This window comes from Danio rerio, chromosome 7, assembly GCF_052040795.2.
Source record: "Danio rerio strain M-AB ecotype USA chromosome 7, GRCz13ab, whole genome shotgun sequence".
NCBI classification, from domain to species: domain Eukaryota; kingdom Metazoa; phylum Chordata; class Actinopteri; order Cypriniformes; family Danionidae; genus Danio; species Danio rerio.
The window spans coordinates 7,021,531-7,037,530 of record NC_141027.1 but is presented as its reverse complement, the minus strand read 5'-3'; the positions used below and the strand labels follow the sequence as shown (position 1 = coordinate 7,037,530).

General features: G+C 39.2%; 1 protein-coding gene across 5 annotated transcripts in view; it reads right to left on the bottom strand.

The window, feature by feature from the left end:
* actn3b (actinin alpha 3b) overlaps positions 1 to 16,000 on the bottom strand; it is a 701,279-nt gene that overhangs the window by 610,632 nt on the left and 74,647 nt on the right. Inside the window, exons 19-21 of one of the 5 annotated variants that reach the window (XR_015494578.1) lie at positions 15,460 to 15,638; positions 13,968 to 14,126; positions 6,876 to 8,949 (exon numbers count right to left, since the gene is read on the bottom strand). The exons of 2 other annotated variants lie outside the window; for them this stretch is intronic. Coding sequence is in view for 1 of the 3 variants with exons in the window: in NM_205544.3 (NP_991107.2) it covers positions 8,791 to 8,949; positions 13,968 to 14,126; positions 15,460 to 15,525 (384 nt within the window). In the remaining 2 variants the exon portion in view is untranslated. 5 annotated transcript variants of the gene reach the window in all.

Sequence of the window (16,000 nt, the reverse complement as noted above, 5' to 3'; positions counted from 1 at the left end):
ATGCTGATGATAATTATGATGTTAAATTATTGTGTTTGAGATATATGCTTACAATCTGTAATTGTCTGTATAAAATCTGTCACTGACATGATTTTCCTGAATACAGAAGACTGAGCGGGTATTTTTGCATTTTGGAGGGTTTTGGATACTTTTGGGGCTGGAATCAGTCAGCTACATCTGGCAACACTGTGTGCGCTCTCGGTTTCATTTCCACTGCTAAGCAGGGGCGCCCCCAAGGGGTGGCCACGGCCACCCTTGTGTGAACTCTGTCCACCCCTGTGGCCACCCCAATATGATAGTTGCTGATATTATTAATTTAAATGTATTTACTTAAATTCACAATACTGCAATAAATAAATGAATAAATAAAATGCAGCCACTAAATTATTGTGGATTGATCAGCGCCACTGACAAAGCTGATTCACTGAGATTGCACACTTTTTATTAAGAAATTATTAATTTTGAAATGAGAAAGTTGTGTTTCATCTGATTGAAAACCACAATTCCAAAATAAATAAGTAGATGCATTTTGAAATCTGCTTTTCAAAATTTTGTTGGGTTTTGTTTGGTTTATTAATTAATTCATTAATCATATTCATTATTCATAATTCATTAATGTTAGACAAGGCATATATTGTATGTTGTACAAGAAATAACTTACCTGAAAGAGGTTTTAGACTAAATATTGATTTTTATTTGGTTTGCACTTGTACTTGCGGAATAAATTACAATATTTCAAGAGTAATTATTGGAATTCATTAAAACTTCATTATTTTTTTTTACCAAAAACAAAAATATAACATTACTCCTTATTCACAATATATACACATATCATAATTTTTTGTGTGCCACCCCAAGATTTGTTGTGGCCTTACTTGGCCACCCCTAAGAAAATTTTCTGGGGGCGCCACTGCTGCTAAGAGGGGTTCACTTCCAGCGAGGCTCCCAAACGATCACTCTGTGCCACAAACTGATTGTTATTTACAACATTATTAACGTTACCTGTAATTCACAGCCCGGTTCTGTTCACTAAAGCAGGCTTGATTCAGAGGCGCGCGACCGCGACCGCCCTCTCTGTGGTAACAGCTGACGATCAGCTCACGTCACGTGAGATTTTGCGGTCGTAAATACATTACATGAAGACAGAAATCGCATTTTTGAGGTGAATTATATCTTTAAAATACAGCATGTGACTCCTTCAACATCATTTGGAGGTGTCCAAGTTGCTGAACAACGTATGTAAAACAATGTGAAGACTTGTGCGGCCTCTTTCGCTTCTCCCCTGAACTTGAAATATGATTGACAGAATCGTAGAAATGCTGGATTAAGATCGTCAAGGGCAGGGCTGTCAAACTCAATTCCTGGAGGGCCGAAGCTACGCACAGTTTAGTTCCAACCCTGCTCCAACACACTTACCTGTAGGTTTCAAACAAGCCAGAAGGACTCAATTAGTTTGATCAGGTGTGTTTAATTAGGGTTGGAACTAAACTGTGCAGAGCTGCGGCCCTTTTGGAACTGAGTTTGACACCTGTGGTCTAGGAGGTCGAATCGAGATTGCGATCTTTTTACGATTAATTGTGCAGCTCTAGTTTCAAGTCAAAATATATATAAAAAAAACCTCACAAATAAAGTAAAACCAATAAAAATTACACTACCTGACAAAGGTATTGTCGTCGATTCCAGTTGTAAGAGCAACAAATAATATCTTGACTTCTAGTTGATCAATTGGGAAAGTGGCAGAAGGTCAAATTTTCTGATGACTCCTCTGTTGAACTGCATCACAAATACTGCAGAAGACCTTCTGGAACCCGCATGGAGCCAAGATTCTCACAGACATCAGTCAAGTTTGGTGAAAGAAAAATCATGGTTTGGGGTTACATTCAGTATGGGGGCGTTTGAGAGATCTGCAGAGTGGATGGCGACATCAACAGCCTGAGCTATCGAGACATCTGTGCTGCCCATTACATTACAAACCACAGAAGAGGGCAAATACTTCAGCAGGATAGCACTCCTTCTCATACAGTACTTCAGCCTCCACATCAAAGCTCCTGAAAGCAAAGAAGGTCAAGGTGCTCCAGGTTGGCCAGCCCAGTCACCAGACATGAACATTATTGGTAAAATAAGTGTAATCTAGAGGCATTCATATAAGCCACTTTTGATAGCAAATGTTCAACTAGAAGTTATTACTTGTTGTTCCTAAAACTTGGATAGAAGACAAGACTTTTGTCAGGTAGTGTGTATATGTGAAATCCAAATTTGAATGTGTTGCATAAATGTGTGCGTATCAGATTTCTATGCGAGACCATTGAATATCTCATGACCAATACTAAAAAAACACATGCGCTATAGGTGAACTGGATGCACTAAATTGGCTGTATTGTATGTGAGTGTGTATGCGTGTTTCCCAGTACTGGGTTGCAGCTGGAAGGGCACCCACTATGTAAAACATATGGTGGAATGGTTGGCGGTTAATTTCGCGGTGGCGACCTCTAAAATAGAGACTAAAGCGAAAGAAAATAAATGAATGAACGAACAGTTACTGTAGAGCAGGGAAGTCAAACTCAATTCCTGGAGGGTCACAGCCCTGCACAGTTTAGGTCCAACCCTGCTTCAACACACTTACCTGTAGGTTTCAAACAAGCCTGAAAGACTCAATTAGTTTGATCAAGTGTGTTTAATCAGGGTTGGAATTAAACTGTGCAGGGCTGCGGCACTCCAGGAATTGAGTTTGACATCCCTGCTTGTCCCAAAAACCCCTCAACAATAGAGTTGTTTCAGCTCATTTTAAAAAAGTAGATTGAACAAGCAGCGAAAACAGATCCTTTTTGGAGTGTACCAGTAATTGTGACAACACTATTGGGACAATTTCAATCCTTGTGTGAACTACCCCTTTAAATGATTTTGAACACATTCCTGCACTGCGCAGCGCAACATCAATCTGCAGTCACCATCACAGCATGATCTGCACAAGCCACACACTCAAGTGCAGTACAACCGCAGCTTAATTCCTACTGCATCAATAAAAACGTTTACGTCGCTCCCAAATGAGATGGGCTAGAGATGAAAAGGGGAAATCTAGATTAAATGAGCATGCAGCCAATCTCTATAATGAAGGCCGACCACTCGCATCCAGGCTGAAACCATTCAGACCAGCTTATCTATGAAAACAGCCCACACATCATCCACTTTAGCCGCACGCACACACTGGAAATAATCCTCTCAACTCAGGTTGATTTCAGCAATGGATCTCGAAGTACCACGAAGCTATGTTGAATAGATTGGGCGCTCTTTGACACAACAGAGCGGCTCATGATGTGAAAACAAATCGCTGCAGGCCAGGGTTTTTTTTTTGCTCTGGAGATAAGGAAAATGAATTTCCGCGGTGTATAATTAACTGCGATCCTGTTTGTATCGACCTTTCTGAGAGGATCCTCCCTATTCAATTAGGCCATCGGATTGAGATGGACTTCATCTGATGGATGTTTATCTACTGACCTGAGCAAAGTACATCAGGATTTGATTTCGGGCAGGATTTGATTTTCTCATTATTAATGTGATTCTATCAATAAAGCTGAGCATGTTGGTATGTATATGCACAGGTCAGATGAAGGTCTGTCTGTAATCAAAGTACATTTAATCAGAGAGGGCGTCCCGGTGGCGCAGTGGGTAGCACGGTTGCCTGACAGCAAGAAGGTCGCTGGTTTAAGCCTCGGCTGGGTCAGTTGGCATTTCTGTGTAGAGTTTGCACGTTCCCCCCGTGATGGCATGGGTTACCCCCAGTCCAAAGACATGCGCTATAGGTGAATTGGGTAAGTTAATTTGTTCGTATGAGTGTGTATGTGTAATGTAGGCTAGCTAGTAAGTGCAGGTAAACCTCACTCCTCTGACCTCTAAAGGTGCTTTAGCGACAGATGCTAGATAGAAACCATGGTCTTTAGCTTCCTTGGTAGAGCAATCGACTCCCATGCGGAAGGTTGCCGGCTCAATACCAGCTTGGAGCGGGTTGGGTGGCGTAGGACTGACGGGGTTACATTGGTGCCGTGACCCGTATGGGAGTAAAGCCTGATTTATACTTCTGCGTCAAGTGACCGGCGTAACCCACGGCGCAGGCAACGCGCGTGGCTGTGCATTTATACTTCTGCACGCTGTCTCTGTCGGTCTGCATTAACACTTCGAAACGCTAGTGGGCAGTGAGGTGTTACTGTTCCTCTGTGTCGAGTTTCCTCTCTGCTTTTTTGCTTTTCCTGAACACTTCCGGGATGTACAAGTGGCTCAAACTCGCTCATTTTAAGGTAGGAACCGGCGGACGTGCAACAACTTTAACTATGAGGTAAACACAAAACAAAACTTTCCATCCGGAGCTCCTTCACGGGACTCCACACTTGTAAACAATCGCTCGCGCCATTCGCGCGGCTCTCGGTCCCGCCCAGACTCGTCAGCGCTACCAAGCCGACCAATCACAGAGCTTGCACTACGCGTCGTTGCGACGTGTAGTTACATTTTTTGAGAGGTGCACGTCAGTGACGGCGATGGCCACGGCGAAGGGCTATGCGTCAGCGCTGTAGCATACGCCGACGTTTGACGCAGAAGTATAAATCAGCCTTAAAGCTTAGGGGGGTGAGTGTAACAAAGGCCAGCTAGTAAGCGCTGTGCAGGTAAACCTCACTCCTCTGCCTTCTAAAGGTGCTCTAGCAACAGACACTAAAGGCCATGGTCTTTAGCTTCCTTCTTAGCGCAACCGCCGGTTCGATCCGGGGTTACATTTGGATGTTTCCCAGTGATGGGTTTCGACTAGAAGGGCATCTGCTGCATAAAAAATATGCTGGATAATTTGCCGGTTCATTCCACTGTGGCAAACCCACGTTAATTGAGGGACTAAGTCGAAAAGAAAATGAATAAATTAATCAGAGAAAAAATATATTAATTTTACAGTTGAAGTTAGAATTAAAAGCCCCCCTGTTTATTATGTTTCCCCAATTTCTGTTTAACAGAAAGAAGACTTTCTCAACACATTTCTAATCATAATATTTTTAATAACTAATCTCTAATAACTGAATTATTTTATCTTTGCCATGATGACAGTACATAATATTTGACTAGATATTTTTCAAGACACTTCTATACAGCTTAAAGTGACATTTAAAGGCTTCACTTAATTAGGTTAACTAGGCAGGTTAGGGTGATTAGGAAAGTTATTGTATAATGATGGTTTGTTCTGGAGACCATCAAAAAATATAAGCTATATTTTTTTGATGGTCTCCAGAACAAACCATCATTATACAATAACTTTACAAGGATTGTTAATCACAAGGATTAACATAATATTACTAGTCAGTTTGACTAATTTAAGTTGAGATATATATACATATATAAATGTCTGCAGAATAAACACAACATGCATCTTCACAAGCACTCATTAATTAACAAACACACATTATAATGCATCTTTTACCATGTTGGAAGGTTTTTTAAGGCACAGAGATGAGAAAGTGGGCTTAAGCATACTGAAGTCAACATGAAACGACCAGTTTAACTTTTATAAAGTGAGTGCGACCTGTTTTAACAATAGCAATTTAGTGCAGGACTTGATTTTATTTATCAAAATGGTGCAAAGTTTGCTAATGTGAAGGTGTGCATTAACTACTTTAGGATTTTAGCAAGACTGCATAACCCTGCCCTACGAAAACTGGCCTTAAATTATGCCCAAATATTTTTTCTAGCCTAGATGATATCTTTTAAAAAACGGCTTCAGTTTGGATGTTCTTTCCGCGTTTGCATGGGTTTCCTCCAGGTGCTCCAGTTTCCCCCACTAGTCCAAAGACATGCAGTACAGGTGAATTGGGTAGGCTAAATTGTCCATAGTGTATGTGTGTGAATAAGAATATATGGGTGTTTCGCAGTTATGGGTTGCAGCTGGAAGGGCATCCGCATCTGCGTAAAACATATGCTGGATAAGTTGGTGGTTCATTGCGCTGTGGCGACCCCTGATTAAATAAAAGGGACTAAACCAAAAAGAAAAGAAAGACTAGAAATGTTCAATTGATTCAGCTATAGCAGGGGTGTCCGAACTCGGTCCTGGAGGGCCGGTGTCCTGCAGATTTTAGCTCCACCTTGCCTCAACACACCTGCTAGGATGTTTCTAGAAAGCCTATAGTAAGAGCTTGATTAGCTAGGGGTGTGTCTGATTGCGGTTGGAACTAAACTTTGCAGGACACCGGCCCTCCAGGACCGAGTTTGGACACTACAATTAAGTCAGGAAGTATTGTTTTACTGCATATAAAAACAAGCACTATAGAAGCCAGTAGTTGCAGGTTTCCAACAATTTTAACACAAAAAAGCAACTCATAAAGGTTTGCAACAAGTAAAAGGTAAGTAAATGTTGACAGAATTTAAATTTTTGTGTGAACTATCCCTTTAATTGGTATGTCATTAAATAACAGCTGGGGGAAAAACTCGACGTCATCAACATAGAGAATATGGTACTTGTGAATATTAAATTGTTCCTACATTTCGTAAAATAAATAATTTACATAATGTATTGATCCTGGAGAGCAAATCTTCAATCCTATGAAATGTTAATTTCCTAGCTATCGGCCTAGGCTAGAAAAAATACATGTTGCTTGTCGTCTCAATGGTTGTTTTAACAAAACAAAAATGAAAAACTAGCGAACGTATGCTAAAGACAGGTTTGTTTAAAGCCTTACAGAGCTTAATCAGCAATATTCAAGAATTAAATACCTGAAAACACTTTCACCAAGGCAGTCGAGTTAAGAGGAATTGCTGGACTTCATCATACTCTTAGTTCATCCTAAAGCTCCCCCTACTGGAGACAAACGAGACATACACATGACAGAAAAACAAAAACACAGAAGCAGTAGAGTTTGAGCTGTTTTATTCTGGGCGTTTCGGTTTATTTTTTAATCGTCTGCGTTTAAAATGCAAATGAAGATACCTGGAGGCCATATAGGAGACAGAGATGATCACAATGAGGCGATCTGAAGGGTCAGTGAAATACATTTACCCAGATTTAACATCATGATTGATATTGAATGACAAATAACATCCGAATATCGCCAATAGAAACTACATCCTTGATAAACAAGGCCTGCCTGAGGACAAAGACGTTCTTCCTCCTTTCAAAACTTTCATAACTTTCCCAAACATCTCTTTTAAAGAACCAGACACCCTCTATCTTTTATTTAAGGGGGTGGATAACTCTAAAATTGACAAACATGCGTAATTAATTTACCTTTTTTCCTCCGCTGATAAACGGTAAAACGTTGACAGCCAATCAGAATCACACCAGCGTCAAAGGGCGCGAATATTTGAATTAGAAGAAGCAACGGCTGCGATTTAGTTATCGTCCATATATTGTTATGTTTTATTATGTAAACAGACATAATTTCTTCAACACCTAGGATATGGAGTCATGTAAACTTTCTGACAGACCACCTTCTTAACACATTGGAACAACATGAGGGTGAGTAAATGATTCTTAATAGTGAATTATTCCTTAAAATGATCGACGTGAGTATATCTAAATACAAAGAGATAGAGGGTGTTTCACTGCAGTGACATCCAGGGTTTAATTTAACGAATCTGTCGTGTGTGTCACTGGATTTCACTGTCGGTTTGAAAGCAAACCTGGTTCTTGTTAAGCTTTCAGAAGCCATTCAGGTCAGTGCAACACATACACTTTGCCATAGTCTTTGCCATTTCATCAAGTTCATTTACTGGCTTTGGTTTGATAATTTGGCACAATACTTCCCAATTAAAAGGCAAATTAATAATAGTGAATTTGCCTCTGAACACCACATTCACAATACACAATGATAAAAGATGAAACATGATGACAACACAACATACAGACACTAAACGTTCTGTGTAGAGACTATTGAGTTGTTCTCACAGTTTCAAATTAAGAAGACACTGGACAGCAGTAGTGCTTTTTGGGGTTTTTAAACAGTACAGACCAAATGAGGCAACAGGCCCTTCTCACATATTAATGTCTGCAGAATAAACACAACATGCATCTTTACAAGCACTCATTAATTAACAAACACACATTATAATGCATCTTTTATCATGTTGGAAGGTTTTTTAAGGCACAGAGATAAGAAAGTTGGCCTAAGCATACTGAAGTCAACATGAAACGACCAGTTTAACTTTTATAAAGTGAGTGCGACCTGATTTAACAATAGAAATGTAGGGTAAGACTTGTTTTATTATTCAAAATGATGGAAAGTTTGCTAATGTGTTAGTGTGCATTAACTACTATAAGATTTTAGCAAGACAGCATAACCCCACGCTAAGAAAACTGGCCTAAAATTATGCCCAAATATTTTTTCTAGCCTAGATGATATCTTTTAAAAAAGGGCTTCAGATATTTTTAGGCACAAAATGCATTGAATAATTATCCATAATAAGAACAGGAACACGAATAAATAGGGTTGATCCAATTCCATGCTGACTTCAGACGATGTGATGCTTATTGGAGGGGAAAAACGCGTCAGACATTCAAATGAGACTTTTTTGACTGGACAACAAGATTAAAAACCCCATTATTGCAATTCCATCCTATTACAGAGTGGATGTAAGATACAAATGCAGTTAAAGCTAGCAGTGTGGGCTTTAGACAGAAAGACAGAGAATATTCATGAGTGGGAAAACGAGAGATATTACTATTGACTCCCTTCACAGACTGAAAGCTACATTTGGGGGTGCTTGAAGAAAACAAGAAGAGAGAGGGATGAGAGAAAAGAAAGAGAAAAAGCAGGACATTGAGAGCATTTATAAGTCGCTCTCTCCGTAGAGGGCGCTGGAGAAGGAGATGTAATCCAGGGCTCCAAGGGCTCCTTCGGGGCCGACGTACTTGGTCATGCGGCTGATGCAGTACTCGGCCTGCTCTGGGGGCAGTTCGCGGCGGAGCTCCTCCACGGTGATGTAGGGCTGAAAGACGAGAGACAATTTTATAACGACACCCCTTGAAGAACTATTTATAATAAAAGTAAATCCTTTGGACAACTTTTCATTCCAAAAAATCCCAACCAGATTCACAAATGCTTGACTGTAGTGTTGTTAACCTAGCAATCTACAGTAAACAACGTAAGCATTATTGATGTTAATCCTTGGCAAAGTCCCTTTAAAGCAAGTCACTTGGTGGCCATCTTTAAAATGCCTCTCGGGCATTCTGTTTGATCGGGGAAACATCAAGTTCTCTAAAAACGCTCGCCAAGCTTAAATTAAATTTTATATTAGGAATCAACAGTGTTGGGAATGTTACTTTAAAACTTACAGATTACAAATTACTGATTACTACTGGAAAATTGTAATCTGATTCCATTGCTAACTACTTCATGTAAAAAGTAATCAAATGACTAATTACTTTACTTTAAAGTTATTTTTCAAACATATAAAATATACCTATAAAAACAGAATAAACTGCAGCTCTTTCAGTAATTTAATATTCACTGAGAAACATTACAATGGGTTGATCACAGCAGCTTGACACACTCAAAAGACTTAAAGAGTTCATCCAAAACTTAAAATTCTCTCATCATTTACTTGTTCCAATTCTGTTGGACCAAGTGAATGATGAAGTGTTCCAAGAAGACATTTAGAAGAAAACTGGATACCTGTAACAATTCACATCCATTGTATGAAAAGGCAGTGTTTGGGTGTTCTGTGTTTGTCTATCTCAGGGGTAACCAACATGGTGCCCGTGGGCACCAGGTAGCCCGCCAGGTTCACATGGGTTGCCTGCGGGCCTGTTCTAAAAATAGCTCACCATAGCACCACATATGAGTAAGCTGCATCTAATATTTTTATAGGTATTCTTTTTAAGTTACTTTACTTATCAGGGCTCAACAATAAGGACTGCCCGGTGGCCCAGGGCCAGTGTGAGAGACACTTGGGACAGTAGACCGGATCATTACTGGCCCGATTGGGACAGTGCTGCCTTGTCAGTCACTAACATTTAATTTGTCTGTGACTATTTGTGCATTTTAAGCTTGTGTTAAGTCTTTAAATGCTACCTTCTCTGTAATGTCGTAAACAACATATTGCGATTCGTCTCATATGATTGATTTAACCATGCTATTTTTTTTTTTTGTAACCTGGTAACAACCAGTACAGCGTAGAAACAGCAACACGGCGGCAACATCAAATTATAAGGCTAAACGAAAATGTCTGTCTCTAACGTCTTGGAAGTAGACATTTACGTGGCAACAACACGACAAAATAAAAATGAAGTGATGTTATGCATAGTTTGCCGTCAGTTTGACAAGTATTGTTAAATAATTTCAAACTGCAATAAAGTACCTCCACATTCTCCATACTGTTCTTTTTGTTTGCATAACACTTATATTTACAATTGTTTTTTAAGTATTGAATTTCTAGATTTACAGACTTTATTTTTGACACATTATTTAAAATATGTGGCTAAAAATAGCTATTAACCTCCCTTTTTTTTTGGTGGGGCCAGTGAAAATTTTGGCAGGGCAAGTAAAAATCTAAACCACTTGCCCGATCGGACAAGTAGAAAAAGTCCTTAGCGTTGAACCCTGCTTATACTTTACTTATAGTTATATACTGTATAAAAAAAAAAACTTTAAAAACAATTTCAGACAAATGAAGTGTTGAATATTGATATTTATCTAACTGGTTAAATCATTGTTGACAACTACTGTGATAAATCATTAACATGATCAATGTCTTCACATAGATGAATATTATTAATTGTTAATAATTACATATAATTAAACATAAATTAAGAAAAATGTGTAAGTTAATAACTGGTAGCCCTTCACACTAATCGTTACCCAAGAAGTAGCTCTCGGTTTGCAAAAGGTTGGTGACCCCTGGTCTATCTTAATGTGATTATTCCAAAGGATGAAGCTGATCAGTCGGTTCTTGTCACGTGACTAGCATGACTCGCCTGGGAAAGGCCCAATATGCGAGTGTACAATGTGCTGTGCAGGTAAACCTCACTCCTCTGACCTCTAAAGGTGCTCTAGCGACAGATGCTAGAGGCCATGATCTTTAGCCTCCTAGTTAGAGCAACCGACTCCTATATGGAAGGATGCCGGTTCGATACCAGCTCGAAGCGGGTTGGATGGCGTAGGATTGGCGGGGTTACCGTTGGTGCCGTGACCCGGATGAGAGTGAGGTATAGGGGGGTGAGTGTAACGGAGGCTAGCCAGTAGGTGCTGTGCAGGTAAACCTCACTCCTCTGACCTCTAAAGGTGCGCTTGTGACAGACGTTAGAGGCCATGGTCTTTAGCCTCCTTGGTAGATCAACCGACTCCCATGCGGAATGTCGCCGGTTCGATACCAGCTCGGAACGAGTTGGGTGGTGTAGGACCGGCGGGGTTAGTGCAACTACACTAACTTTGATAACTGTAATCAAATTACACAAATTTAAAATGCTATTCATTACATTCATTAAATAACTGCGTTCACTAATAATGTAATTAGAATACAGTAACACGTTACACCCAACTCTGAGAATCACCAATTAAATTAAACAAAGACTGTCTCTTTAGTTTCATTTTTAAACGTTCGAATCACACAAAAAATCTACACAAACTGATGTCTGGTTCGAGCCACTCCCCCAGGGAATCGTCAGTTTATAGCAATTGATTATTGGCTCCTGTACTAGAAGGCGGAGCTTCATTCGCTACATTGACCGGTACACTTTTCCCCATTCAAAACTATATGAGCAACATGTCTTGTGTATTTTAAACTTTGACCGCACTTTTCGCCTCACAGACTTCTGAATATGGTGTATCGGAAACGCAAACTTGTGCAACAAGTTTTGTATGTCGCTGTGTTGCAAAGTTCAAGCTTGTTAAACTCTGACTAGCGAAATCGCACCACATGATTGCATAAGACCAATAGAAGATCAAAACATGAGCTCTCTGTACAGAAATATAAAATATGGAGCAATCACTTACTTTTTTAATTTCTAATCATCTAATCGCAGCATCATATGATGAGTTTCGCTTGCTCAAACTCAAGTATGGCCGTGGCTTTACATGCGCGTAATATTCAATATGTCAAATTTTATTTAGCAAATGCTTTTCCATCTCCCATTTTTCACATTAACCCTTTCAAGACTTTTATTCTAAATTTGGTATTACTCTAAATTTTCCTATTTACTACACACAACAGATGTGATTTGATAGTGACCCCCTCTTTTTGAACATTGCTGTTAAAATGACATGTTCAGCTTAAATGATTGGCAATCTTCAACACAGCATAGATTTAAGCTTGGTCTCATTTTGAGGAATTGTCAGATTGTAGCTGAAAGGAAAAAAGTTCAAAGAGTAAATATCACAAAAAGTTATATGCTTTTAAGTTGATGCATGATTCTACATTTGAAGCTGATATCAAAAAATTAGCTTTTAGTAGTATTTTGTTTGGGTGCAGTATCAAACATCATCCCTAGAGGAGCTCCAATTTCCACTGGTGACCATATAAGGGCCTGTTTTTCTATGTATAGTTTTGATGAACATGCAAGATATTGTTTCATACTTTTGACAATATTTATAAAGTAGACATCAACTTCCAAAGTTGTATGGGCAGTTTGGTGGTATTTGTTTTGAATTTAGCCTCTAAAAACATCTCTAAAATGTGGATTGCTGTAGCAAAATAATGCTCTGAGTATCCCTGTCACAAATTAATAAATAACCATTGAACAGTAATATCAGTCCCCAGATATAGGATTTTGAGTGAAATTTAAGTTATTTGAGGTTATTATAAAAGAATAATTAAATATTACAAAATAGTTTTCGTCTTCGGCCAAGCGCATCCAGGATTTTCGGTTTTGGTTTCAGCCCAGAATTTTCATTTTGGTGCGTCTCTAGCAGTGAGACATTATGAGTATCTCATTTTGAAGAATATTACTGAATATAAAAAAATGCAGTAATCAATAATATTAACCTCTCCATTGTTGTTCAGTTGTTGTTAAAAGACAACTAGGCTACTGTAGGATGGTTGGTCTGTGTATTTGTCTCACCCCTCTCTACTGATTGGACGACTGGGTCATAGTAACAAGTGACATGTTTTAACCAAAATTGAAAGGTGCAAACTCTTGGTTACAAAAACAAAAAGACAAGATGAAATTAGCTTGTAATATGTGAAGTTTATTCATAAACTAATTTCGAGAGGATCACGTGCTTATGATTTATCACGGCCGGTCTCGCATTTGCTAATCACCATCTTCCAATCATATGAGCCCTAAGCTACTATAAATAAACACAGTTTCCAGTTCACTTTATCTTTGTTTGGAAGAAACCCCCCTCCTCCCCTATTCTCCTCCTTTACCTCTGATTGGGCGGCACGGTGGCACAGTGGTTAGCACTGTGAGCCCCACAGCAAGAACACTGCCGGCCCTGGTTCCACAGGACTGGTGGGTGTTTCTGTGAGGAGTTTGTATGTTCTCCCCGTGTCCGCGTGGGTTTTCCCCGGGTTCTCCGGTTTCCTCCCACCATCCAAAGACATTCAACATACATAACAATCAAGCTTCTAACCCCTTGTGTTCCCTTAGCTACCGCAGCAGGGGAGTTCTGAGATCCACCGAGCTCAGGCTCCCCTCTCGCTCTGCCAACGGGAGGAAGCCCCGGGCTCGAGGAGCCCTTGAGCTCGGGGCTTACTCCCGGGACAGCATGCCAAACAAGCTTTTATAAATCATCAGCTAAGTGTGAACTCTTAAAATTATTGTGTTAGTGAATCAGTATTACGTCTAGTAATTTTGCCCCCAAATAAATAATTTTTGCTTACTAAGTGTATTTTTTTGTACCAACAACACTTTCTTTCATCAATCAAAATTTACCTCAGAACAGCTTTATAACCAATTTACACGAACACTTCGTTCTGCTTGTGTTTCATGAATGAGGCGCATTGTTTTTGCCTGCTATTAGGTACTGAAACCGTCACTAAAACATGCGCAAATGTCTTGGTCTCACCTTGTCGGAGGCCAGGATCTTGAAGGAGGCCATGACTTGTTCAGCAGTGTCGGTTTCGGCAGTCTCGCGGGTCATGAAGTCGATGAAGGCCTGGAAGGTCACCACGCCGGTGTTGTTGGGGTCCACCAGGGTCATAATGCGGGCGAACTCCACCTCACCCTGTCAGAACACAACCAGACCAAACAGCCAATGAGGTTAAAGAGACATGTTCATTTTGCTAGTCTTAAGAAAACATCTTTAAAATGACTGTTGGTCGGGGATGTAATGATGAACAGCCAGGTTGTTGAAAATCAATTCAAATGTGTGGCCATTCAAATCAGTTGAGTTTAGGGCTGCAACTAATGTTTAGTCTGTTAATAAATTAATCGGCTGATTTTTTTTTTGATTAATCGGATTAAAATGAAATGTTTTTTTTTTTAATTAGACATTTTGCTTATTATAAATTTGTAAAAACTTAAATCAGGGTATTTATGTATAAAAGTATTTGTTTTAAAAAAAGCAAAAGCCACATATCGAGTTTAATAATATTTAATTCTGACATTTTTTTACCTTAAATGAAAAACAAATTTTGTTTTTAAACAGTAAAACTTTTTTAAAACTCCAAATACAAATAACAAAAAAGCTAAATTACAGACTCATACTCTATTATACTCACATCATGAAATCAGCATAAACATGCAGATAATAAGGTATTAAGCAGAACAATTTGATGAAATATCAAAATATAAATAAACAACAAATGTTTCTTTTGAAACAGAGGTAGAAATCAGCAGAACAGGTCAACTTTTACTGCAGTGACTATTCTTTTTAAGCCAAGGGTGTCCACACTCAGTCCTGGAGGGCCGGTGTCCTGGTGAGTTTAGCTCCAACCCTAATCAAACACACCTGAACCAGCTAATCAAGCTCTTACTAGATATACTAGAAACGTCCTGGCAGGTGTGTTGAAGCTAAACTCAGCAGGACACTGGACCGAGTTTGGACTTTCCTGCTGTAAGCCAATAGGCATTTTGGTGACTGTCGCTTTAAATTCAATTGAGATTGTGCCCTTTTCAAAAGAGAGCGGAGCTACAAATACCTGTGTGTCGGCATAGTGGCAGATTCAAAACTCAAAGGGTGAATGGCTGCTTTTTACTCAGGGGATGTTTATGCTAATGAGAGAGAGATGGTCACTAGTGGGCGGGTCTTTTCTATTCTGATGACACGTACAAAGGGAGAATGTCAATCAAAGTGTTTCTGCAGACTGTTTTAATCAAGTGTGAATACAACAAAGATTATATTGGTTATATTTACACACTGTCACCAAACAACTGTGTTTAAACCACTTATAAAAGTGAATTTAAGCATAATAGGTGCCCTTTAAATGCATCATTGTTAATATACTGCTATGGAAAACACAAACTATAAAACATATTTAGCAGACATGTAAAAGATGCGTGTTTTTCAAAGAAGTGTGTGGCTTCATACAAAGGGACGGGGCTTTGCTGTCACTCACCAGATCGTAACCCATAGAGATCAGACAGGCGCGGAAGTCGTCGGGGTCCATCATGCCGTTTCTCTTCTGCAAGTGAATGACAATAGTCAATCCACATAACACACACACACACATGCATCCTCAGCTCTCAGTATGGCTGCACAACATTGGGCACATCCGCAGTAGTCACATCGCAGCGTCTGTGATTATTATATATATTGTATAGTTTAGGGTTATATATATTATATTGGGATTATATAGCCACAGTTATAATACATAGGATTTGTGGAGTTACTGCAGAGTTTAACCATATCAGAGTCAATATTTATCACTTGCCTGTTTTAAGCTCCAGGAGAGTGTAAAGAATTTAAGCACAAGAAATTTTACCATTTGTAATTGTAATAGAAATGTATTTTATTAAACTATTTAAAGCTATTTCTATGAAAAAGTTGGGCACAAAAACCAAACTTGATTGAGGCTTGTGGGCTGAAGGAACACATGGTTAACTTCCTAATTAATTTAATAATGTTTAAAAATGAGTAGAAAACATTGCTTTATATTA